Source organism: Plecotus auritus, assembly GCF_963455305.1.
Source record: "Plecotus auritus genome assembly, chromosome: 12".
In the NCBI taxonomy this organism is placed as follows: domain Eukaryota; kingdom Metazoa; phylum Chordata; class Mammalia; order Chiroptera; family Vespertilionidae; genus Plecotus; species Plecotus auritus.
In genome coordinates this window covers 26,506,266-26,533,743 of record NC_137778.1, presented here as the reverse complement: position 1 = coordinate 26,533,743, position 27,478 = coordinate 26,506,266, and the positions used below count along the sequence as shown (strand labels likewise).

General features: G+C 43.0%; 1 protein-coding gene across 4 annotated transcripts in view; it reads left to right on the top strand.

The window, feature by feature from the left end:
• The window catches only part of DNM3 (dynamin 3), a 386,126-nt gene that overhangs the window by 336,664 nt on the left and 21,984 nt on the right, over window positions 1–27,478 (top strand). For all 4 annotated transcript variants that reach the window (XM_080649442.1, XM_080649441.1, XM_080649440.1 and 1 more), the window contains 3 exons: window positions 10,554–10,718; window positions 19,316–19,542; window positions 20,077–20,313. In XM_080649442.1, the coding sequence (XP_080505568.1) occupies window positions 10,554–10,718; window positions 19,316–19,542; window positions 20,077–20,313 (629 nt within the window). The remainder of the gene's footprint in view (window positions 1–10,553; window positions 10,719–19,315; window positions 19,543–20,076; window positions 20,314–27,478) is intronic.

Here is a 27,478-nt window from a genome sequence, read left to right as displayed (position 1 = left end):
TAACATGTTTTTGAAATACTTGTTGTTTCCTCATAGTTTCCAAAATTACACGTATTAATATTTTAACCTCAGAGTCCCTTCTTTTCTAAAATGCTTATATTCTCATCTGTTTCATGCCTTTACCACATCCCTCTGAGCAAATAGCTCATTCAGCTGTCTTTGTACTACCAAGGCAGGTACAAAGCAAGATGAACTCCAGATCATTTTGGGAATATGAACTTTCAAAAAAATAAACTGCATAGTTTCTCAATCTTGTATATAATTGCAGGGTCAGGCAGTTCCTTTTTACAGCCCCGACTCCTTCTGTTTGTGTTTTAATCCCAACGCAGAATAACTATTCCCCTCTTGTACACAGTATCCCAGATATTCTTATATGGAATGGCTTCTTTTTCTCTAACCTGAAAAAAATCCACATTTGTTTTTTCTTCCAGACCCCCTTCCCATGCTTTAACCTGTTTTGCTGATATCTGCTCAACATTCAGGTTCTCCCTTTCATTTAAGCAGGGAGCCCCACACAGGATGCGGGGCCCCTGGCGGGGTCTGGGCCGCACCCAGAACAATGGAGCCATTGTGAGCAGCCCCCTCTGCCCCCTCGGTCACGGTCACGCATTCCAGCCATGTTTGCCTCTTAAAACTACACTGCGGATTTAAGGTAGTCTGCGGTTCTTGTAACACCTAGCTCCTTTTTCTGCCCTGCCAATCTGTCCTCATTTTTTAATCTTACTTACTTTTTTTCTTTTTTAGGACAAGGAGGTTACTTTTTAAAACAGAATGAAGTAAGTTTAGGGCAAATGGAAGGAAATCGACTTCACATAGCAGGTTATAAACTTAAGGAACTCATTAGTCCCAAAAGGTGGTACTGCAGGAAATGCAATGAATTCAAAAACCTCTTAAGCCCAATTTATGAATGAGATCCATAAATGGCTAGCTACTAAAAAAGACAGGGTTATGCCTGATTTTTACAATTGAAATCAGAGTTGCTCAAAACCCTCCCTCAGGAGATCTCTTGAGATCTGTCCAGAGGGCTGACCTTGGGTCTGCCCATGACGGGATTTCCTGACTGTCCTGCATCCTCCCGGTGATGGCCTTTCATCAGCCTCCCTAAGACCTAGACAGACTCCTCAAGCCTCTCCTGGGATAGGCAGTGTTTTGAAATGAAGACTAGAGGGAAGCTTGGTAACTTTTGCTTTACTGTTCAACTATCTGCCTACCACAGTGCCAATTATGACTGTCAGTTAGGGAATGGTGACGTCTGTCCAGTGGAAACTAGCTGAGATCACATTTGGATCTTAAAACGTAGATACTTTCTTTTATGTGAAGTCAGGCCCTCCTTTCTCCTGGCAATTTGCAGGCCTGAGACCCTAAATAGCATTTCCACCCCACCCTGCACTCCAGCCTCAGCAGAACCTTCAGGCCCTTGACCCCTTCTGCCCCTGCCCAGGCCCAGATGTCTCAACCCAGGACATTAAAAAAGACAGCTGCTCGGGCCTCAGCCAAGACCAAGTCAATCACCCATGGGTGGGGCCAGGCGTCCGTGCTCTTTACAATCATCGCAGCCTGTTCCCAGCAGCCACGCTGAGAGCCTGGCTTGCCAGGTGGTGTTAGGAGCTGTCCTCAGCCTGACTTCTCCGCTCATCATCTCTGTGTCCTCTGGGGCGTTGGTCTGCACGGCCCCCACCTTCCTACCTAAATGTTTCCTAGTGATTATGGTGGACCTCCCAGCAATACTCAACAATGCTGCGGCTATGTGCCATCTGCTGTCTCTGTCCTTCCAAAACTTGGTGCAAAAATCTGGCCTCTTGCAAATTCATGATACCCAACACTTAACGGACCTTTGCCTCCTCTTCCTTACCTCTTTGTTGACTCTCCTGGCACGTCCTCCAAATATCATCTTCCTACGTGTCAGCTCCACACTTTCTGCCAGGCCAGCATACCAACTCTTTTTTTTTTTTTTTTTTTTTTTTTTGCGGGGCGAGAACATTAGGGCCAAGCCGATGAAGCAGCCCAATACCCTTATCTCCAATTTTGTAAACTCAGATGTCACTTACCAGTAACTTATTTACGTCATTTATGTCAGGTAATAAAAATGGTCCACCTCGATGGACCACTTGCTCTGTGGAAGGTATGCTGAGTACCTTTCTGATTATCTCATTTATGGCTTACCCCATAAAATATGTAAGGTGCTAATATTGCCCCCTCTCACAGCACAAAAATTAAGACCCAGAGATGCTGAGAAACTCCTTTAATTTCCCCAAAGTCATTAAGCTAATTATTGACAGAGCCAAGGTATAAATATAGGTCATCTGATTCCATAGTTCATACTCTTGCTATTCTAAAAGGTCCCCCAAACAGAAGTGGGTTGGGCATTTGGGGTAATCTGTCTGAGTCAGGTAGATTTTTTAAACTTGTATTTGAGGAATGTTGCTAATATGTGTTTGATCCAAGTGTTTTTCTTATAGTATGATGGGTATAATAATTTGAAATTCCGCTGCAGTTTTACATTTATTGATAATAAAAGTAGGAATTGCTAAAGCACAGGTTACTCTTTGTGAACTTGGCTGTTTATATCATGTCTACCAATGGAGGGATAGGCCGGACCTGGTGACAGAACAGAGAGGATGGAGGTGGGTTCCTTCTGACTGAGATGGGTTCTCTTTCCCTTTGCTGTGAAGTAAAGGTAATTCACTAGTCTGGGGCCAGCATAACTACCCACCAGACCCTTCCTGATCTTTGCTTCTCTGAATTCTTACAGCACTTATAAACTCCACTAAACAATTTGACAATGACCCACTTACTGTCTTATATGTAGGGAGACTGTGTATTAAGTGGGGCTCTCCAGGGAAAGAACCAGTAAGGTGAGGGTGAGTGAGTGAGTGAGTGTGAGTGTGTGGAGAGAGAGAGAGAGAGAGAGAGAGAGAGAGAGAGAGAGAGAGAGTGTTTTTTTAATAAAGAATTGGCTCACATAATTATTGAGGCTGGAATTCCTATAATCTATAGATGGGCTGGCAGGCTAGAGACTGAGGAGAGTTGATGATCTGGTTCGAGTCCAAAGGCAGTTTGTGAAGAATCAATGAAGAACTGATGTTTCAGAAGTCTGAAGGCTGTCTGCTTGAGAATTCTCTCTTGCTGGGGAAAGCCGGTGTTTTTGTTCTATTCGGGCCTTCAACTGATTGATACGGCCCACCCACATTGTGGAGGACAGTCTACTCAATGCCATAAATATAAAGGTTAATCTCATCCAGAAATATTGTCACAGAAACACAGAATAATGTTTGCAACAAATACCTGGGTACTGCCAAGTTGACACATAAAATCAACCATCACATGTTGTTATATTTATCCTTATTTTAGCTGTTCCCATTTTCTGGAGATTTTTCCCTTTGGAAATATCCCAGTTCCTATTTTGCTATTCCAAAGAAATGCTGTAATTTTTTTTCACTAAAGAAAGAAATTTGTTTCAGTTGATTCTAATCTCAGTTGTTTTTAGAGAAAGGGTTTTCTTTATAACAATGTTAAGTTTTAAACAAACACAGGTATTTTCCCCAATAGTTGATACTTGAAAAATCATCTTGGCCCTTTAAAAACTACTAATATCTGACACCAAAAATGATGGTGGGAGGAGTGATTATTTTTAAAGAAACCATTTAAATTATTCTGTTTAGACCATTATTTGTTTGGATGAAAGATTATTTTATGGTAAGCAAACCCCGTATATAAAGATTGAAACCTTCCAAAAATAAATATTCATCGTTTTACAAAAATTCACAGTAAGATTGCTTAAGTAGTAACATTCAAAAATGTGTTTAAAATATTTGATATATGAATCTTTTATATTAATGAACTTATCTGTTATATAAAGCAATACAGGCCTTTTGACAGATTAAAAGCTAGATTGCAATTACTGTCCTCCGGACACAGTCCATAAGTCTTCAGATTTTTCTAAGAATCCTAATGCTCTCATTGTTACTATTTTTTTTTTTTTACAGTTGCAGATAAAAGCAGTTGTTTCAATGCAGCTTAAATGCAAATACAATGACTGTCAGTTATACGAGGGAAGTCCTCCCACCCCTTACTCCTCCAAATCCTCCTTATTCCTTGCTGTCATCACCCAATTCTTTATTACAGACTTAGCCATACGCTGGCACCACCCAGAAATATATTCTCTCAGGCAGCCATTGGGCTGAATGACAGTTTTTTAAAAAAAATGAGTTACATCAAATTAAGATATGTTTGTTGTTCTTTTTAATCAAGTTAGTATCTTTAAAATCCTGAGGGCTTTTTTTTTTTTTTATGGCTGTCTAATTTCCCATTAACCTTAAATAGTTTTGTAATGTTTATTATAATGCCGTTGAGATATGAAAAGAGACTAAAAGCTATAGGAAGAATAAAAAGATAATAACAGGTAGAGGAAGAGAATCAAGGAAAAATAAAGATGAAGATAATATAAGCAGCCCTAGCCAGTGGATAGAGCGTCAGCCTGTGGACCAAAGGGTCCCGAGTTCGATTCCAATCAAGGGCACGTACCTTGGTTGCAGGCTCCTCCCTGGCCCGGGCCCTGATCAGAGCTCGTGCAGGAGAAAACCAGTCAATGTGTTTCTCTCACATCAATGTTTCTCTGTCCTTTCCCTTTCTCTTCCACTCTCTCTAAAAATCAATGGGAAAAATATCCTCGAGTGAGGATTTAAAAAATAATCCTATATAATAAAAGGCTAATATGCAAATTGTCCCCTCCACCGGAAGTTCCACCGGGAGTTTGACCAGGGGGCGGGGCTGGCCTGCCGGCCAACTATGACCCCATTAGGGGCAGGCTGGCCAGACCCCACCCGTGCACAAATTCATACAGCAGGCCTCTAGTAATAATAATAATAGCAACAACAACAATAATAATTCAAAATAAACATTCCTCTTTGAAATTAACAAAAAGAAAATAACATAAGCAGACAACATTGGTCCTGCCTGCTATCTTAGTGGTTGTCCACTGAATGACCTGGACGATTAGCTCAGTGTTTTCTTCTATATTATGGATGTTTTTTACATTTGGAGATGCCCCTTTTGCTTCCCAGCATCTTGACTACAATCTGAGCCCTCCTCCTCAGACGGAGTCAGCAAGATCTTTATATCCATTGAAATACAATCTGGATGCAAATAGTTTTTTATCCTGCTCAGGCCAACTCACAGCTACAGGGAGAACCCACTTTTAGGAATCCAAGAGGTTGTACGGATAGCAACACCCCAGTTATCTGGGGCGCAATCTGTTGGGTTCCTTCTGAAACAGAAATCCAAGCCTTCCAGAAATGTAGGTTTTCCTTCATTTATTTCCCAATATTCATGAAGCTCCCCCTACATGGAGGGAACTGTGCTAAGCACTACGGGTACAGTAATGAGCATGTTCCCTTGTCCCAGTCTGAAATCTCACCAACTCCTAAGATCCAGCTCCAGTGTTGCCATCCATAGAGACTCCCTGAAGCCCGCTCCGCCTGAGCTCATGGCGGTGCCCTCCCTGCCCGAGGATGGCTCCTGAGCCAGGCCTGCCTTCTTAGACTTCCTTTGGATCTCTCCCAGCCCCCTGAGACTCTGAATAAATACTGCCTGTTTTATTGAATGAAATACCTGTCACAGTCTTCCATGGAAATATTTCTAGGTGATTTCTGTGGCTCTTTTCCAAGTTTGCTCGCCTGCCTTTCTGGCCTCTGACATCAGGGGTGGGAGTGGAGAAAGGTTTTCGGTGAAAATGTTGTCTGTCATGTGAGGCTGGAAAATGCAAAGCTGCGTTGCATCTATGTACATTTTCCGCATTCATCTTAGGCATATTAGAAGGGGCAGTTACTCCTTTCTAAAAATCAGGAAAAAAGTTTAAATTAGCATTATGAATTCTGTGACACCCCATCATATCCATGCTGTTACCAGAAGACTTAAGAGTTGCATATGACCGCATATCTACCAGTATTTCCAAAAGCTAAAAAGAATTTCAAATGGTTTCATTGGTTAATCTGGAATGCTGCATCTTTTTCAAGTGTTGAGACTTACATTTACCATGGTAACAGTATTTTCATAACAATGGCCTGATTCACCACAAAAAAAATTTAAACGATGTGTTTACTCTTTGTTTAAGGTAGTGAAAAACGGCATAACAATAATGAGATGCTTAAAAGGGGGCAAGTGGTGGCTGTCTGTGAAAATCAGTTTGTAGATGATCGGCCAGTGCTGCCCGCTGGTGAGAAGATATGCCACAAATCCCCATTAGCTCTGTAGTAGGTGTATGTACATATTGGTGCCAGGGTGCTTCAGATTTCCATTATTCCATTTTTAAAGAGTTGCAGTCATCAGCCTTATTGGATGGTTTCAGTGATCCTCAAAGATGCCAATGACATAATGAAATAAGAGATTTAAGGAAAGTGACCAAAGCAAACCACATGAAAAATACACATCCTGGTCAAGCCTAGAGCTGCTGCGATGGATGCTTTAAGGTTTGCTGGAAAGTATTTCTAATTTGACTATTTCATTCTCTCACCTCTTAACATATTAAGACTTTAGGAGAAAGCTTATAAATTTAAATTTTGTAAACCAGCTTGCTTTTGAATGCTATGCAAATAGTTTTGTAGGAAAGTTGGGATATCCACTTTTATAAGCAGTTTCACATTTATAGGGATGTTGTTATTGTCCTATTGTTTAAGTTGCATTAGGCTTCTCAAAAGCTATTAGGAGAAAAATGCAATAGGAAGGCCTACCCATTGTATTTTTCAGAAGAAAGCCGGTTTTCACAATATTATTCACATTTTGTAAACAGCTTCAATGAACCTGCTCATAAAAGGTTAAATGTTTGCAGACCATTCTTTTTTGCCTCAAAGATCAGAGACAAATTACTATTTTTATTTTACATTCCCTTGATGAGGATAATGCTAAACATCTGTTATTTCAGTGCTTAGACTGCAAAGAATCCTATTGCAATCCTGTAATTTAAACAAAGAAAAAAATAAATACAGTCATACACAGTGTACATGCAGAAAAGAACACGAGAGAGGATTTGGTTAGAACTGACTGGGGTTAGAGAAAAGCAAGTGTTTGCTGTCTGCAGTTACTCAGTTAAAAGAAAAATTGCATCTATGTACATTTTTTGAATTCATTTTAGGCATATTGGAAGGGGCAATTAACTCCTCCTTTCTTTCTAAAAATCAGAAAAGAGATTAAACTTGCATTCTGAATTGCGAATCCAATCATATCCATGCTGTTATCAGAAGATTTAAGGTTTGCATGTGACTGCATGTCTACTAGTATTTCCAAAAGCTAAAGAGAATTTCAAATGGTTTCATTGGTTTTTCTGGAATGCTTTTTCTTTTTTAAGTGTTGAGACTTACACACTATTCAGGGTTTTCTCCATTCACTCTGACACTTTGCTTAATTGCATCCGGTTTTAAAAAGTGAAAGTGAGGGTCTTTTGTGTATTTTGGTATGCAAAAAAATAAAGCAAGACTGAATGCTAATAGTGTGAAATGGAGAAATTCAGTGTACCACTATGGAAATGTGGTGATGATATAATTTTCCTGGTGTTCATATTCCTAGAGGTTCTTTTAATAAATACTATTTATTCTGCTTTTCATTCAGTCATTTATTTTTTGCAAATGTCAGTACTTCAGTGACATCTTTTCCCAGAAACTTATTTTTCATTATCTTATCTGCAAACCCAACTTGTTATATTATGGATGTTGCACTGTTTCACAATACTTCTTGATTTTTTATACATAAGGAAAAGTAGAATTTGGTTTAACATTGCATTCATCTTAATTTTATTGAATAAATCAGCTCTCAGAGCTTCAATATGTTCTTCTATAGGTTGACAAAGTAGTAGCTGCCTCCTGCGGTTGTGGATCTTCTATGTAAAGTGTTCAGCACAGTTCTTAGAACAAAATAACGTTTCTGAGAGGTGTGGTGTGTTAATACTGAAATGCCGTCACCCCCTACTGCTAAATACAACAGCAGAATTCCATTATGTTTCAGAGGAGAGATGAATGGTATTGTATCCATTATGAACATTTCTTTGCTTTATGTAAAAGGTGTTTTCCTCACAAAGCTGCAGGTCATTTGTTCTCATTTATATTCATAATTTCATAATCATTTTATCATCCTTACTATTATCAAGTAGTAGGGGATGCAAACTCATCAACTTGGAATTTCTCTGGTCTCCAGCCTCTCTAACAAGCAGTCACCCTTGGATACCCTAAAATGCACTGGACAACTTCCTTCTTTTAGGCAAATCCCTTGGTGGTTTTAACTCCTGCTTCTCCTCCTTCTCCCATGCATCAGGTCCTATGCTGAGAAGGGGAGATAAAAAAGACCCCAGAGACTAATGGGGGAAGCATGAAACTAGGCTGGATACTAATTAATAAAAGTGATCACAAGGCACAGATGAAGTATATTGTGGGGAGTGGTGGGGGGTCTGAGGGCCATCGGGAGCTTATCTAGAAGGAGTGGTGATGGACGAGGGCTTTGAAAGATGAAGAGTCTTCACAGGTGAGAGGAGGGGATCCCAAGGGCCTAGCTTACAGAAAACTTACGTAAAAAATATACCGTTTGCCATCTGTATATTGCTTGAATTGAAAATGTTTTATGCTCACATTTTTCACCTTAAATTTTCATACTGTGTGCTGAGAGTCAAGCAGCTCTCTCTTATCCCATGAATGTTCAGAAATGAAAGAGGGAAACTAACATTTATTTATTGAGCACCCACAATGCCCTTGGCTAGGTCATAGCATATTCGTTGTCTTATTTAGCTTCCGAAAGTTTGCCAGGGAAGCATATCCCCATTTTAAAGACGGGCCAGCTGAGTTTCAGTGACATTAGTAGCTGAAATGTGGCCACACAACCAGGAGGTGATAGAGCCTGAATATGAACCTCAAGCTTTAATTTCAAATGCAAAACCCTCAGAACCACACTGCAGTGGCCACTGTTTCTTAGAATTTACGCTCAGCCTGGAGCACATATGTTGTGGTTTTTTGCCCTGGAAAGAAATTTGGGGACATGAGTGGCTTTTCTCACTGCCATGGCTGACCTTTCCTTTGTCACTTTACCATTTTATGGCCTTTTCACCTATTTGTCCCAGATTCAGTTATGCTTATATCACAAATTAATAAGTGAAAAACTACATAATACTTGATTTAATTATTTCAATAGCCAAAGACCATTAAAAAAAAACAGTATTGGGGAACAACTGTCGAACTTCCAATCCCCTATCTTGCTGTAGTAGCTGTAAGATGCTTCAGAAATGTCCTTGAAGCATGGGGTCATACTCTCAAGACTGGAAAATGGCTTGTGTTTTAGAGTGAGCACATAATATTTTAATTTTTTTTTTAAGTATTGGATATTTCTGAGCAAGGGAAGCCTGTGTAAATGATTAGAACAAATTTATATCTTTGTTGTTGTTGATTTTGTGGCCTTTACATATGCATATTGATTCAAAGGAAAAGCTTGTCATTTATAAATCCATTTAAGCCATTTAGCACAGTTCTTTTCCTAGAACGGATTGGATGATTGAAAGCCTGGCAGATCAAAGTATGTACATATCCAAGGAGAAGTATTTCATGTTCACATTGGAAGCAATAAATTATCCCCCCCCCCTTTTTTTGCATTTGTAATTAAATCTTTCCAAATGCTAGAAAGCAGCCAGACCACTAACAATATTTGTATCATGTTCTGGGGCTTAGCTGGTTCAACCTGACTTGAAATGGAGACCATTTGTTCTAAAATGATTTCAATGCCAAGCCAATAGGTCAGTGTTTAATGACGAAGATGCCATTCTAGCCCAGCCTCTGATGGGGAAGCCAAAATTAATTAACTCAAGTCTCACAGTATAGAAAACAGATGCCTCTCTCCTGTTGCACAAATAAAATCTTTGAGTATAGATGTGTCCTGTTTTACTCAAAGAGTAACAAGTTGGAAGTTAACATTGTACGTTTTTCACAGCGGAGCCAGCCTTTGGTAGTGATGACAGAAGCATGAATTTACATAACGAATTCCAGCAAGTGCATGGAAAAGTGAATTATCCTCTATATCTCTTATTTTGGGTCCAAGCCAGGCCTAGGAGGTTTAGTTTTAAATCTGGGCTGATCCAAATGTTGATCCATTTCAGAGAGATCTGGGAGTCAGTTCCTGAAAACACCAAGGTTATTTCTAATCTACAGAATCCCTGGGGACCCTTCCCAGAAGTTTACATCTGCACATGTTTGGATTCCGTTCGTGGGCCAGCTTGCAAATGGCTTATGGTTAGATTGCTCTCTAGAGGAATGGTGTTAGGTGCGCTGTTTATCCGGTTTTTCATCTCAGCATTCATTCAGAATTAGAATACTTGCTTCTCCTAGACTGTGACAGACTACAAGAGGACTAATAACTGCCTGGTTCTGATCTCTTTTTAGAATTAATGGTTGTGCAATAAAGATGTTACCAGCTCATCATGTAACTACAAGTACAGTAAACAGGAGTTGATCATCTGATTATGTCTGATGTTTTTCTTTCTTCTGAAAAAATGTGAAATAATCCATGATTCCTTTCCTTTCTGATAGACTGAAAATGATGAGAATGGCCAAGCAGAAAACTTTTCCCTGGACCCCCAACTGGAGAGGCAGGTGGAGACCATTCGCAACCTGGTGGACTCCTACATGTCCATCATCAACAAATGTATCCGAGATCTAATTCCAAAGACAATAATGCACCTGATGATCAATAACGTAAGTGATTATAAACCCTCTCACTTTAACCTCAAACCCTTCCTACTGTGGACATGGCTCACATTCTCTTGAGTCTCCTTGTGATATTTTCTGGATGGTTTAAACACCTACTGCCAGGTTCATTATTTTCCATGACAAGTTGTAAGTGGCCGGCCAGTGAAAGAGAACTGAGGAAAGAAAACGTGAAACTTCTAGCTACAATGCTGGGGTGTTCCCTATTGGCTATCTTCTCTAGAAGGCTTGTGAATTTGCTTGCAAGAAAGCAGAGCATCACGATGGTTAGAATATAAATTAGTGGCAAAGCCAGCAACCAAACCAGATGCCCTGACTTTGAGATGAAAGGCAAAAGATATTTATTCTTTTTTTCAGACACACACATACACACACAATACGTTACTATGATCATTATCACCTGCTAAAAAGAACCTAACTAAGCCAGGTACTTCTTTATGACTAGTATTTTACATATGAAGGAAACAGATGCAAAGAAGTTAAATAATTTGTCTTAGGCCAATAGAGCCTAAAGCAGAACCAGGTTTAGGATCCAGATTTCTCTTGCTATGGAATTCTATTTTCACCCGGGAAAGGGCTTTGTGTCCTATCCCCTTGGATACAAAGTCAGTCTAAGGTAAGGGTGATAACAGCCACAGGTCCCAACGTTTCCTGCTACACCAGCCATCAGATGACCCATATCGTATAGACTCTCCCTCTTCATGATTGTCTTTACAGTGGTCATGATATGATACTTAAAATACATGGTCCAGGTTGCTTATTTTGGTAGCTGCTTTGTTCAAGTACAAATAATATCTCAAGTTATTTGAGGAATTATCTTTTAGGTAAGATAAGCTATAAGGAGTATTTTATAGCAGGATTTCCTGACTCTACAAAAGTATGACACCAACTATTTTATTCCTACTTATCCTCTAAGGACACCTTTTTATTTAAACCAATGATCGATTATGAGTATTTGCTTTTAACAAGTAAAAACTAGATGGCAAAGTACTGAAAAGAGCCCCACACTAAAATTCAGGGGAGACCTGGATCCTAAACCTGGTTCTGCTGTAGACTCTGTTGGCCTAAGACACCTCACTGAGCTTCTTTGGGTGTTTCCTCTATATGTAAAACACTACTCATAAAATGTACCTGGTTTAGGGACTTATTCCATTAGATAGTATATATGGAAGTACTATAAAAAATCCTATCTAGCCCTAACTGGTTTGGCTTCAGTGGATAGAGCATCGGCCTGCGGACTGAAAGGTCCCAGGTTCAATTCCGGTCAAGGGCATGTACCTTGGTTGTGGGCACATCCCCAGTAGGAGGTGTGCAGGAGGCAGCTGATCCATGTTTCTTTCTCATCTATGTTTCTAACTCTCTATCCCTCTCTGTAAAAAAATCAATAAACATTTTTTTAAATCCTATCTAATAAAGAGGGAATATGCTAATGACCATCACGCCCTCACAAAGATGGCCGCACCCACCGCCACAAGATGGTGGCACCCAGTCCCCTCGGCCCTGCCAGGGCAGCAGGCGCGTCCAGCTGCTCCACATGCCTGCCTCTGGAGTCCCCCAGTCCCCTCAGCCACCCAGGGCCGGCTCGAGGCGCAGGCAAGCCTCAGATTGAGGCTGCCTAGCTGCCCAGGGCCACCTGAGGCTCAGGTAACCAGGGCCAGCCGAGGCTTGCTCTGTCAGCAGTAGCAGCAGCAGAGGTGTGATGGGGGTGTCGTCTTCCCCTGATCACTGGGTCGCCTCCCGCCCCTGAGGGCTCCTGGACTGAGAGGGGACAGGCCAGGCTGAGGAACCCCCCTCCAGTGCGTGAATTTTCATGCACCAGGCCTCTAGTATAATTATAAGAACCTAATATAGGTGCCTATTGAAGAACTTTAATAGCCTTTATCCATATTTCAAGACTCCTTTCAAAATCATTTTCCTAAATATGACACTTCATTTGTTGTTCATGCATACATTCCTCGACTGTCAGAAGCCCTAAGCACTCATGTGAACACTCTTGTTTTTAACTCTATCTTCACACATACTTCTCGTGTTCAAACAAGGTTAGTGGGATGCTTTGAAGTATCAGGGGTGGGTAAGCAGTATATGGAAAACTTGGAAACTCTGAATTGTGTTCTTAAGCTTGTTCAACGGCCCGCTGTGTGACCGGATGCAAATCGTTTTGCCCGTCTGAGTTGAAGTCACTTCTAAACCCACAGTAAGAACACCAAGCTGCCTCACGGAATTGTCAAAGAACATAATGAATGTGACCATATGCCATTTTGAAAAATATAAAGTACTAAACAAATAGTCTGTGTATTTTTAAAATTGCCCTCTTAACTTTGCTTGAGCGAGTTCAGGTTGTTCTGCCATGGTATATCCAGGCCCTTGCTTATTTAAACATTTCCCTGATTGAATATCATTTATCTTTTCACTGTTTTGCCGAGAGTCATTAGGGCTGCCATCGGTTCAAACGCTGCTTTGCTCTGCACTGTATTCAATCATCAGCACAGGAAATAGCGCTTCCTGTCTAGAGCTACAAGAAGTAGCTGGACACAAATTAGTTAAAAGAAAGAAAAAAAAAAAAGACCCTATTGCAAATCTATACCACTTTCACCTTCTCAAGAAAAACACACATGCACATACACAAAGAAATGTGGGTAATTGCCCTGGCTGGCTCCTCCCTGATGAACTCGCTTCCCAAGTGAAATGGCTACACCCCACCTAGCGGGCAGTAGCCTTGGCGGGAGAGTTCTGCTCGGTGTCTGAGAGGGACCTCACATAAGAGTCATGGGGATGTCCACTTCAATCAAGACACCAGGTCAAATGTTGAAGCAGAGGCTCACAGGAATATGAAAAAGTCCAAATATCACAGAATGCTGGATTCTTATGAAATTATGGTTCTCTTTGTTTGAAATTAAACATTTCGTACTGATCTGAAGAAGTTTTCCATATCTAGGATACCTGCTTTTCTTTAAGTATCATTTTACCCACTTTCTTACTACATATGTAAAAATAAGTATAGTTTTATATATTTTTTTAAATTATACATATAATTTTATATATGTAAAAAGTGTCAACACCCTCTTCTACATGGACTCACACCCTCACGGCATCGTATTGTGCCAGTGTCTCAGCCCTTTGTGTTCATTCCAGAGTGCCCTGCTGAGTACCAGGAACAGAGACATGGTGAGTACCCAGCACGTGCCACCCATGTTGGTTTTTTATTCGATTTGAAGTGAAGAGAGCTTCAAGCGAGAGAATTAACCAAAGAATCACAACTAGAAAAGGAACACGTTGACTCCTCATTCTCAATTCCATCCACTCAACCCTGCGGCTTCTCTGAATGGCTTTGGGTGGCAAAGCTAAATGTCCTGCAAAACCAATGGTGGCCTCACAGGGGTCCTCTCTTTGTGGACTGTCCCTGTGGAATGCTGCGGCTTGTCGCCTCTGACATGGGCACGGCCACTCCGCCTCCTGAAAAAGAATGCGTTTCAGCCAAATTTCCTAAGGCTCAGAGTTTGGTGGGCAGTTTCCTTTGAAAGTTTACATTAAGTGCTCTGCCACTCAAGTCTCCATATGGAATTGTTTAAGAAGTTTAAAGCCAGCAATAAATGCCTCGCCTCAGACATACTGTAAGCCTTTGTCTATTGAAATGTAGCAGCTGTTTCATTGCTTAAACATACCAGGTAACAGCGACACAAAGAAATAGCACGTTTATGACAGGCGGTCGCTCTGGATGGGCTGCAGTCAAAAGCAGAGTTTGGTTCAGGAATTGAAAGTTAACGCACACGTGGCACCCCATGGCTAGCACATTTGGGCGGCCTTTTCTCTGTAGCTCCCCAACCAGAAGTTTTCCACCAGAGAATTATGAACGTGGGCCCAGCTTTGTCCTAGAAATGTGTGTGGCAAAGTGGCACATGATGCTGGGACTGAACCCACAAAACAACCACACGTTAGGCACTCACATTTTGCCCGGGTAACAAATGGTGAAATTGAGGCTTTGAGAGGTTGGCTTATTCCGGATCGCACAGCTGGAGTTGGCTGAATCAGGATGGAAACCCAGGTCTTCTCATTCAGTCGGATCTTCTCTCCAGGTCAACAACAGAAAATGCATGTGGCAAGGTTAGGAAAACCATAAGTCAGCCTCTTCAAAGTAAGGGGCTCCTATCCCCATGGCTTACGCCTGGGGTCTCTTCCCAGAGGTCCATATGCCATGAAGATTTAATTAGGGTTTGTTGAAATATGAGAAACAATATTTTAAATCTAAATAATTTAAAACATTGTTACTCAGCTTTCAACCAGACCAGATAATGCAAAATAGAAGGTGAAGGTTTTATGAAACTTTGGAAGAACCAGATATGGAACCTAGAGGCCTTTCACCCATGGGCCGTGGACTGCGCCCTGTGCTCCTGGACCCTAAAGACCACAGCCCCTCTCCTGGGCACTGGCACTAAGGTGGAAAATGAGTAACACATGCCCTCGTCTCAAAACTGACCATCACTTTAATGCCCATGGAGCAGTGTTATTTTAGATGTTCGTATGTGAGGGGAAAGTGCATCTTAAATACCAGAACACGGATTTGTTTCCACGGGTCAAGAATTCAGCATCCTTCTGCAGAAAGATATCTCTACCAGGCCCTGAAGGCCCCCCACCCCTGCTCCCTGACCCCCATCACTCCTCACCAGGGGTGATGCTCTTGGCTTCTTACAGTTCTGCCTGTTCTCAAACTTCAGGATCTCATAGTACAGAACCTCACAGCCATTTAGTGTCTAGTTTTTTTTAACACAACATGGTGTTTGTGAGTCAAAGGATGTGACTTTTTAAACAAGGAAAACATTGTTGGTCTTTAGCCAAACTAAATCCCTGGCAGATGAAGAATTGAGAGAATTGTGAGATCTCAAAGATTCACAAAATGTAAACCAAGTTCCTCTCCACACTATGCATCCTCAGACTGTCAGTTACGTTTTCATGTGTCTTTGTGTGAACGAGAGCCCCCACCGTGTTCCACACTGTGGCCCTCCCGTCTAGAAACAAAGAGATTTTAAGGAAATGGTCTCCTTAGTAACTACATTGGATGAAAACTCTTGAAATGTCTCTTCTATTTGTGGCTTTAAAACGATCTCAGAGCTAAAGACAAAGAAGGGTTAAGATCCAAAAATATTGCAGGTTGCTAGAGAAGGGTTAAAGCAAGAGAGAGGAACCATATGGAACATCGCTAATGACCTTACATTCCTTTGCACCGAGGCGGACGTGTTGCAGTAGTGCCTGTTTTTCTAGCCCGTAGAGTTTGAACTGGAATGAGGTTTTGTGTGTGCGAATTCTTTTGTGAGCCATACAAAGATGTATAGGTTCTAAGGTGTTATAATTAAAAGCATAAATCTTATTTTGCATCTCACATCCAAGTAGAATTCGTGTTTGTCACGTTCTGTGAGGATATTTTCTACGTGCTGTTGCTCTCAAACGGACCTTGGTCTCTAATTGCCGTGCAGAGCCCTTGGTTTCAGTGTTTGTCCCATTGACATTCAGACCGCTCAGAAAGTCCCTGAAGTGTCTGGAAACTCCCCTAAGTACCCCCACACACACACACACTCCCGCCCCTGCCAACTAGCAGGAGAGAAAGAGAAGAGTCTTTCTAAAATTTTGCTTAAGTGCAAAGTAAAATGTCAACCTGTACTCTTGTTCTCCTGCCTCTACCTGCCAGTGCCAGCTTAGCTGTCTTCTGTAGAAAGAGGAGCCTCTGTATGCGGAGCACTGGCTACATGCTGGACATCGTGCTGCGCACTTGGTATTGATGCTTTCCCTGAATCCTTGCACAGCTCTTGAGGCAGCTACCACCATTGTCCTCAGGAAGGGAACCCGAGTCTCAAAGAGGTTCTTTGCCCCAAACAAGTGAGTGTTAGAGCTCAGAATCAAATTCAGAGCCATCTGACTCCAAAGCACATGGTCTCTAACCATTGTGCGTGTTACCCTTTTCTCTCATGCTCATAATACTCAGATTATTCCAGAACATTGCCCAATCTTTCAGGGAGTCGGCAAGTCTTCATGTGTAACATTTTGATGTGGAAGAATTGATGCAAGGCAGATCTTTGATCAGAATGCTGAGACAGGCCCTGACTATTTTATTTCGTGGTTTGTTTGACAGTTGCTTCTTCATTCAGATCTGCTTTAAATCTGTTCTTGGAAGGACTGTCTTTTAAATTGTGTTTAATAGATTCTAAGTGATACTCCAGGAAGATGTAAAGCTTCCAAAGAGCTTAACCAACTGATGGCCAATGCCAGGAAAATCGTCTGGTTTTGAATTTGGAACTGCACCCTCCCTTCAAGTGCACACACACCCAACAGTGGAAGATTTGTGCAAATGTCCTGATTCCTCGGGTACAAGTGAAAAAATCTTTCAGCCCAGTTGACCGTCTTTCCTCTAAATCTGACTTTTCCTTCTTGACTTCTGATTTTTCTCTCCTCCTTCTCACCCAAACCTCAACGCTGGGGTTGTCTTTGTTCCTTTCTTCCTTGTCCTTCACATCCAAACGAATCCAGTAGGTTTTGCTTTTGCACTGTCATTTGTATACGCCTATCTTTTCTATTCCACTGCAACCCTGCTAAATTCAACCCTTGTCATCTCACAAATGATCTACATTTATCTCCATTTGCAAATTCTTCTCCCATCACAACCAGATTAATTTTCCTAAAGCTCTCTTTTATTGTTTCACTGACTTACAGAAGAGCCTTCCACAGCTCCCCATTGCCAAGTGGATAAAGTTCAAACACTTTTCCTTGGCATTAGAGGCTTTCGCATCTGGCCCCAGGTTACCTGGCCAAATTTACCTTCCCCGGCTATCACACATAAACCTGCTCTCCCAGACTCTTGTCTGAATGCATCTTGTCCATATTCGAACCACTCTTGGTTCATGAACAGAGGACATTTCTTTATTTCCCAGGGAAGCTGTGTTTTCATGGAATTTTCCAATTAGTTGAATTAATCGTATGATTAGATGCTATAACTACAACCCAGGAATTCTGAGCATCTGACCGGTGTTCTGATGTCTGCCTGGATTTGTTACAACAGTCCAATATACTGGCCTTTGGCCTTTCCTTGAGAAATTTAGTGACTCCAGATAAGTGTTAATATTCTCATTTATGGAGAAATCCAACAATCCAAGTGGGTTTATTTTTCTAGGCTTATGTTAATTAGCATAATGCTGCACCACTATAAAATAATGATGCTTACATATCAACGGTCCTTTCTAAGCACCCAAAGTGGGGGTAGGAGGTCATGGAAAGAGCACTAAACTTCAAGTCAGCAGATTTGGGGTTCGACTTAATGTGTGGCTTTGGGAAAGTCACTTAAAGTTCTTCGAACGTCAGTTTCTTCATTTCCAAAATTGGGATAATAATACATTTCCTAAATATGAGGTGAGAACCAAGTCAGGTAACTTGTAAAGGCACCTGGGACACACCATATGTCATCAATTCTCACTTTTACTTTTTCCACAATTAATATTTCTGACATGAAGACACCTGTGACATTCAGTGGCATCTGGCATTCTGTCATAGTTTTTCTCCCCATATATTTTTATTGATTTCAGAGAGGAAAGGAGAAGGAGAGAGATAGAAACATCAACAATGAGAGAGAATCATTGATCAGCTGCCTCCTTCATGCCCCACACTGGGGACTGACCCCGCAACCCAGGCATGTGCCCTTGGCCGGAATCAAACCCGGGACCATTCAGTCCTCAGGCCGACACTCTATCCACAGAACCAAACCAGCTAGGGCCATTGTGTCATAGTTTTAATTGGTGATGATTTTCTCTTTCTTAGTGGCACAAATTATTAGTGGTGTGTCTTAAAAACAATGGTATCTTGGGTTTGATAAGATGTGGTTGATTCTTTCTCCCTCAGGGCTGTGCCTCACGTCGAGTGTCCATACTTTAGTCTGTTCACATCTATCTGTTAACCTTGTATATGGAACCTTGTATCAGTCCTCATCACTGATAAGTAGCTTCTATGATTAACTTCTAGAAAGCAGAGAGCATATCACTTTTTTTGTACATTAACTTGCATAATTCTATAAGGTGCTGTATTTAACAAATATTGACTTGTTGATGGTAATTCCACTTTCGAGAGCACATTGAAACCTAGGGTCTTCAGAGTATTCCAGTGATTTTGGTAAAAGCTGGGTCAAGGACTGGGAATATTAGGAATGGATAACCTGTGTTAGGACATCAGTTTCTTTACGTCATTGTTTCTTGTGGAAGATGCTGCTGCTGACCTTGGGCACCCCCCTCGTCCCTAAGCCGAGCAGCCTCAGACCATTGTGAGGAAGCTGGTTCAGACGCAGGCCCTCTCAGTCTGAGAGACCAGGTCCTCTCTGCTGATGCCAGGGTTTGGCCCTCTTTTCAACGAATCTGTGTCATGTTTTCCTTTCATGTCAGTAGCCTCTGGGTGGAGGATTGGGAGGAGGAGGAAGAAAATAGGAATGAACAGATGTACACTGCAGCCCTTTTCCTAGAGTGGATGTTTGCAGACTCTGTCCACAGGTTCTGGCCCAGTTTCTACCGTCCGACCACTCACTCATTCCCATCTTACTTTTTGTGGTGGCCCGACAGGTGAAGGACTTTATAAACTCTGAGCTCCTAGCACAGCTGTATTCCTCCGAGGACCAGAACACTCTGATGGAGGAGTCGGCGGAGCAGGCCCGACGCCGGGATGAGATGCTTCACATGTACCAAGCCCTTAAAGAAGCCCTTGTGATCATTGGCGACATCAGCACGGCCACCACATTCATCCCTGCCCCCCCTCCCGTGGACGACTCCTGGATACAGCACACTCGCAGGTAGGAAGGCGGCTCACGCACCCTGAGGCCTGCCAGGCTGCGGCAGTGCCGTTTACGGGGAGTACTCCCCTGAAAATCTTTAGAAAAAAAGAGGAACAAATATTTAAGTTCAGCAGTGAGAGAGAGGGTCAGGTCATCCCAGCTCCTGTCAGAGACAAGCACAATGCATCGGTAACAGTGGAACGTTACACAGCCCGTAAAAAGAATAAGACCAGTCTACAAGTACTGAAGTGAAAAGGTAGTCAAGTTCCAGAGAAGCCTAGATAAAAGTAATTTAGAGAAAGAGAGAGAAACTACTGTAGAATGTAGTTAAAAAGAAACTACTCTTGGCTGGCTCTGTGGAGTGAAGGGGTGGGGGAGGGAAACTTCCCCTACTCTTTACCTTCTTATTATACCTTTAAACATTTCTAACATTTATCTGAGTTTCTCAGTCAAAAAATAATTTTTAAAAAGCCATCAGGAAGTTATAAAATGTGTTTTTAAGATGCATGCAGAGAGAAAGCAGGAGTGGTAAACTGTTGGTCTCTTCCCCAGGTCGCCTCCTCCGAGCCCCACCACCCAAAGGAGGCCGACACTGAGCACCCCCCTGGCTCGGCCTGGTTCTGGCCGAGGGCCCCCTCCTGCCATCCCATCCCCGGGACCTCACTCAGGGGCTCCCCCAGTTCCATTCCGGCCGGGCCCGTTGCCGCCCTTCCCCAACAGCAACGACACATACGGAGCCCCTCCACAGGTCCCCTCTCGGCCCACCAGGGCCCCTCCCAGTGTCCCCAGGTAAGTGTACTGCGCGGAAGACAGTGTGGGGTGCTCTCTGGTTCTCTTTTCGTAGCACAACAGACAAAAGTTACTTGAAAAAGAAAATTGCAAAGATAGTATCATGCACGTTTGCATTTTTCACCTGGGAGGGGAATCCTTGGAAATTGCTGAGTTTTTACACCATTTGAAAACAAAAATGTGGTCTAAACCTCTCCTTGATCAACTGGCACAAACTGAAGGGGCCCCAAGAAAACTGGGTCCAAAAGATTGACATTTTGGCAGCTGTCTGTAGAATTTAATGGAAAGCTTTGAAATGAAAGAGCCATGGCTGGGCTGAGGCAAGCTGTGTGCTCCAAGGTCATGGGCTGAAGCAAGCTGTGTGCTCCAAGGTCGTGAACCTATCACCAGCTAAGTCCTCACCTCTGTTACCAAAGGAATTCTCAAAAACCACTGACTTCAAGGATTATTATCCATCTGCCCTCTGAACTATGACCCTTAAGCCCAATATTATTAACATTAATGTAGGCAGCATAAAAATCCGCTGATTAGTCTGTAATTATTTTAAACTAGCATAGAAATTTTACATAAGCATGATGCTTGCTATGTGAACTCATTCCCCACCACCACCACCATCATATAAGAGACAGAACACTGTACATTTAAATTAGACACTTTGGCATTTATAAGCAGATTTTTGCCTCAACTGTAAAACAAAATAGCTGGCAAATAAATAGAACTTGAAACATGTATATAGTTAGAGCTAGCTTCTCACCTTCTTAAATGTACAATCAATATATGTACAATACGTATAATTAGAGATTTATAAAATAGAAGGAATTCGATTTTCATGAATAATAGCACATTTTAAAAAGAAAGAAAATTAGCTCATATAGAAAGTTCATTTTTAAAAATTCAACTCAGAGGATTAAAATATGTGTATGTTCCATGAAGGAAACTTGACTAGACATCGCCCAGAAGGGACTTCCACCCACCCAGGAAACCGGAGTCCCCTCCCGCTGCGATTACCATGGTTACATGCATTGTGCTCTTCAGGGTGCCAGGTGCAGTGAAGGCAGAGGCTGCTGCAGCAGGAAGCGTAGGGACGTGGAGTCACACTTGCTCGGCCACAGACCGTGGGCAGCTCACCTAACTCTGAGCAGCACATCCTCAGCTAGGAAACGGGCACATTCAGCAGACTGTTGCCCACGTCCTGTGAGATGAGGTATCTGAAAGAGCCTGAGAAACTGCTCTTACGGTGATGTTGTTACGTTGTCATCATTCTGATCCCTCTCAAACCTATATATTTTTTTCTAAACTCAATAGAGTTGGCTTATTATTTATTTGGAACTGAACTGAATTTCTAGTAGTCACATGAATAACAAAAGCTAATGTTGAATGTGTTCTCAATAGATCTAGGCCAGCCGTGGGCAAACTACGGCCCACGGGCCGGATCCGGCTGTTCTATCCGGTTCTCTTGCTCTCCCCTCCGCTCCTTTACTTTGAATTTATATTAGTTCACACAAACACTCCATCCATGCTTTTGTTCCGGCCCTCCGGTCCAGTTTAAGAACCTATTGTGGCCCTCGAGTCAAAAAGTTTGCCCACCCCTGATCTAGGCTCTGCCCTCATTGCTTTGCAATTACATTTGGGTTTAACACAACAAACCCAATGGGATGGATTATTATCCATTTTGCAGACGTGGCACTGAGGTTAAGCAACTTGCCCCAGACTGCTCCCCCAGGCCCTGGAGGAGCTGGGCTCTGATCCCCAGCAGTCTGCCTGCAGAGCCCCGGCCCCCAACCGCAGCACCAAGGGATTCTCAGCCTCGACTCTGCTGACATGTTTAGCAGCATCCTGCCTCTTCCCACGAAATGTCAGTTGCCCGCCCCCAGTGTGACCACTAAAAATGTCTCTGGACATCCCCAATGCCAGAGGTGAGGAGCAGAGAGCCCCCTTCAGCCCCTGAGAAGCTCTGCCCTGCAGGATTCACCAGCTTGTCCCGTGCCTGTAAGAAAACATCCATGTCAGCCCCGAGCCTCCTACCGGCCAGATTAAAGTAACGTTTTAGGGAACCTCAGACTGACTGGAACAGTGCCTGTCATTGTGCCGGGAGGTATGGAGACCACGGAGACTGAGGGCTGGAGTGGGAAGGCGGGGGCCCATCCAAGAGCCTGGAGCTGGCCATCTTATCTGTTGAGCTACAAGAGGGAACCAGAGCGACCTGGTGCTGCCTGTCCCCCAAGGAAAATGCATGACTTTGCCTGCACGTTCGGTTGCCTTGGCCCCTGCTGCAGAGAAGCTAGCATGCCGGTGCCCTTCAGACATACTGTGCCATGTTAAACTGGTGTGTTTGATGGGGTGGGGTCGCCCTGGTGTTTCCGAGCTCGCTCACAGGAGGCTGCGGCAGGAATCTGCATGTGCCTGTGCAGTTTTCTCCCAGCTGGAGGAAGGGGACACCAGGTTTCATGCGTCTGCGTTTGAGAATTTATAGGACAGCAGTTGTGTTATTCAAAATTTCTAGAGTATTCTTAAGTTAGAGACAGACTTAACTCGATCTGGCCTTGCAGAATCTCCGATGTGAAAGAGGAGAAAGAGTTCCCAGTGTACTAAGAGGAAAGCGGGGGTGGGGGGTGTTTTGTGCTGAGCCCTCAAGTTCGGGCCAGTTTGGGGCCTTAGGACAGAAATCCCTGGCGGGGGGGCGGGGGGTACCTGAGAGAGAGCAAGAACGACTGTCAGGATCCGTATGCCTATTCAAGTTTAGCTTAAGATGGAGAATTCTGACCACATAAAGTCTGTTTTTAATAAAAGCCAGAGCAGGAATCCTACCAAATGCAAGCCAGAAATGGGGTTTAAGACTTCAAAAAAAGAGAGAAAAAGAAAGACAGACAAAGATGGAAGGAAAGAAGGAAGGAAGGGAGGGAGGAAGGAAGGAAGGAAGGAAGGAAGGAAGACGTTGAGGGAAGCTTTTGTTGAATTTTCACCTTGTTCTATTTATTTATATTCTCTTTGCCCTCCCTGATTTGCCTACATTTTTTCTATGAAAAACTTTAAAAAGCTGAAATGCCATTATCCATCATCTCCAGGAAGACAACCCTTAGCTTTATAAGAAGGAAGTTTGATTCCACGCCCCCTTTCTCCTCTTTTATCTGAAACCAGAAACTCAGAAAGTGACAGGACAGCATGGGCAGTGTCCCGCCTGCTCCCGGGGAGTGGTGGCGGGGCGGGGGGGGGGGGGGGGGTGCTTAGGATCACAAAGGCCATACCTGAACCATTGGGCATGTGCTTGTGCAGTTTTCTTCTGGATAATTCCCAACTTCATTAGCAAGTTATGATCTTGACTTTTAAGAGCCTATACACTTTTATTTTAACCCAATTTAAAGGCAATGAAAGCACATGAATTGTACAGAAACCGGGAACCTTTTGCTTTAAAAAAAAAGAAAAGAAAGAAAGAAAGAAAGAAAGAAAGAAAGAAAGAAAGAAAGAAAGAAAGAAAGAAAGAAAGAAAACATGATGATTCTGTCTTTCTATTGCCATGTAAATAAAGACAGAGGGAGGACAGAGGCTGGTGGAGTCACTTTTGGCCCAGCTCTTCTCAGCTGCTCAAACTGTTCTGGTTCATGTGCATGGAGCCCTTCAGGGAGGGAGCTGGAAATAGTGCAAACTACACGCCTGTTCTAATTAATTCCACCTGAACTTGGGGAGTGTCTCGGTCCCAAAGAGACTCACCAGCACGGATACTTCTGTCATTAGTAACTTGAGTTTCACAAATCCGATGTGTGGGACATTTTCTATTGCCAGAGTATGTGGATCGCCCCTCTCGCCCCACACAACCTCTGTGGAGGGGCTGAACCCTGTTTGACAATCCCAGCCAGTTGTGTCCTTGCTCAGCAAGGTGATCTTAAACATACATCACTACCTGGTGAGGGGGCCTGTTCTCTTACTTGAAGTTCCTACTCTTCATCATGCACTAACTTTAGGGCCGATATAGCTATTTTTGGTTACAACTTGGTAAAATTAGTTGAGAATCACAGCCTTGGCCATGAACAGAACAAATGAACTGAATCGGAGTGTTTTCCCTGGCAACAGCCAATTTTGGCATTACTTCACGCATTTGTCTTCTCCCCTTTCCTTGGGCTGAGCTATTTTGCAACCGTCAGAGGGGGATCAGAGTGGGAGGAAGGGTCTCTATCCAAGGAAAAGCAGACTTCATTGACCTCACCACGCAGTCTTCTATTTTTTAAAAAAAGTTAAAAAATAGAAGTACTGTCTTGTAACCACCCTCCTCACCAAGGCTGGTGGTGTCTTCTGAAAATGGCAAAAGTGAATCATAGGCAAGAATTTGGCTTTTCCTCCAGCTCATCCACATGACAGTAACACAACGTAGGAACCAAGAAATGCTCCACTGAAAGTGGTGAGGCCCCATGAGGACACTGGCATCCTGTGCTGCATGATGGCCCCGGGGTGACCTCCAGATTACCCCAGGGTTTCCCACGTATGTTCTTTCATTTAGGCGGTTTCCTTGACTCTGCAGGGCACACACTGAGCCCCACCACAGTCCCCATTCTCAGTAACTCACCACTAAACCAGTCATGGCAAACAATACAGACATCCCTCTACATGGAGACAGTCTGTGCACTCACATTCTGTTCTTTACAGAGGTCAAAGCCATTTGGTTCTCTTTACCATTTAGTTCAATCCTGCTATAAACGTTTGACCTGCTTGCCCTGATGGACTATCATCCCTTCACATATTTCATATGTTGATTCGATTGACAGTTAACACAGAGTCCCTTTCACTTACGGGTAAGGTCTCCTTGTTTTGTTTTGTTATTTCAGCCAGTCCCCCAAAGTGTGAGTAAAGACAAACCCACAATTCTTATGAGTGTCTTTGCATCCCTAACATCAAGGTTTGGTGCCATGAAGGATGAAGCAGCTGAACCTTGAAGTCGGGGGCACAGGGCCCACGGACAGTTAAGCGACTCGTGTGACTAGCCTGTGTCTGACTCCCCCGAACCATGTCCTGGGAACGTCCCGCCTTGCTTTCTCCTCAGCAGCCCTGTAAGAGTGTGACTCCTCTTAGCAGCTGGGTGCCATTTGGACAGATGATGAACTCGTCTTGTGATTTCCCATCTCAGCCACGCACGAGCTTTTTGTTTTCCCCACCGTCTTTCCCCTTTAAAGAACAAACAAATAAATTCATGATTAGGGATTTGAATTTTTTTCAGGGAACAGTTTTTATTTTTAGCAACTGGCTTTAAAAGTCAAGCAAAGATTTTTTTTTTTTTTAAAGAAAAAGGTATGATTGCCCAGAATAGAATCAACTCTGAGGTATTCTTCCTGATTCTTAATATTTCAGGCATCTCCTGAGGCTACTGTGTTCCAAAATTTGTTACTGAAATCCCCAATGTAATTAATAACTCATTGCAGGTTTAACATGAGTTGTCATGGTGCTTAATATATTTTGATGAAAACAGAAATTTGGCCACAAGCTGTTCACTAAAGAAAATGTCCAATTTTGTTTCAGCCCCTCAATTAACTATCCCATCAAAATCCTTCTAGTTCCTCAGTGACTGTGGTTGTAACATGATAGTTCACTGAGGAGGATCAGTGGGTAATGTCAGAGTGTTTCATTCTTTGAGTCTTGGTTTCTATCTGGCCTCAGTGAAGTAGGTGGTCTCCTCCTTGGGTCTAGCATCTTGCATCTACGCAGATGTCTCCAATCTGCCACAGTTGAGAAGGATGGGCTCTGTGTAGACGCGGCCCAGGAACAGAACTGCAAATGTTCTGAGGACCAGAATTCGGTAGCTTTGCATGTATGTCAAGGTAGGCTTCTGATTTGGCCTTTCTATCTTCGGTGTGTCCTTTATCTCACTTTCCCAAACACACAAGGTTGCAGGAGAGTAAGAAAGGAAGGAAAATAAGAAAGGATCTGCAGGAAGCAAAGTACAAGCAACACCAGTGCCGGCAGACAGCAGTAACGTCGCACAGTATGCCACTGGTGGCCCCATGGTGGCTGGCATTGAGTTAACCAGATACAACTGCTTCCTCATCCCAGGACAAATCGCAGCAAATCACCCTGGCATTGTCCCATTTGAGGCCCTCAATTGCTAAGCTTCAACCACTGCAGGCAAAGCCTTTCTGAGTCTCAGGATATCCAGCTCTGGCCTAGGTTTCACCAGATTGATAGAGGAAGACAGCCAGGGTGGGAGCCGGGCTGTCGGCCACTGACCAGAGAAAAATGCCCAAAACGATTATTCTTCCTCTAGGCAGTCAGCAGCAGACTGCCCCCATCGGCATCTGCTGACTGTTCCTATATACAAGTTGATGTCAGCTCAAAGAAAAAACAAAACAACAAAAAAAAACTACCCACTATCAGCAGACACACAAGCTTGAGCTGGCTTTATCGCTGCCCCCTTTTGTCTCTCTCACTGCAGAAAAATAATGCTTTTACAGGAAAACCTTCACGTCTGGGCAGTCATGGTTAGAAGGCATGTTTTTCCATGTCTTCCCAGTTTCATGGCACAACACAGTTCCTGGCTTTTATCACCTTTAAATTTTACCCAAGCAGCAAATTACCAGAAGGAGCTGTTGGGCCTTTTTCCTTCCCTCTGACTTATCTTAGACGTGGACTTGAGGTTCCCGGAGTTGCTTTCGCCGATAAACAGCCAGGAAAGTAAACGTGAAAATAGAAGCGCTGGTTCTTTCACTCAGAATGTGCTTTGGTGCCTGCCTCCAGCACTGTGAGGACGGAGCTGAGGATTTAACTGAGGTCTCCAAGGCTTCTGTCTGCTTGTCATTTCTTTGTTGCTGCCTAAACATAGGATTCTAAAATGCCTAACACTGAAATCCTTTAGCTTACCCAGGCCCCAGAGTATTGTAGCCGTTGTCTGAGGGAACCTCCAAATCTAAACACATATTTATACCCTTTAGTTGCCAAATGAAATCCATCTGCCTTACTAAATACTGTTGCCAAAAGAATATTACACTTCGGGTCTGGCCAGTATTTTTAACTGCGGGGGAAGGGGATGGTGTTGGAAGGGCCTTGGGTTTGAGAGAATCTGCTTGTGTGTTTTTTGGTGCCACATTACTGGTATTTAGAGGAAGTTTAGGTCATATGGCAACTCTGACCAAAAATAGGAGAAACTCTGCATGGGACAGAGTCTGAAGCCTCAAGGTATTTGGGC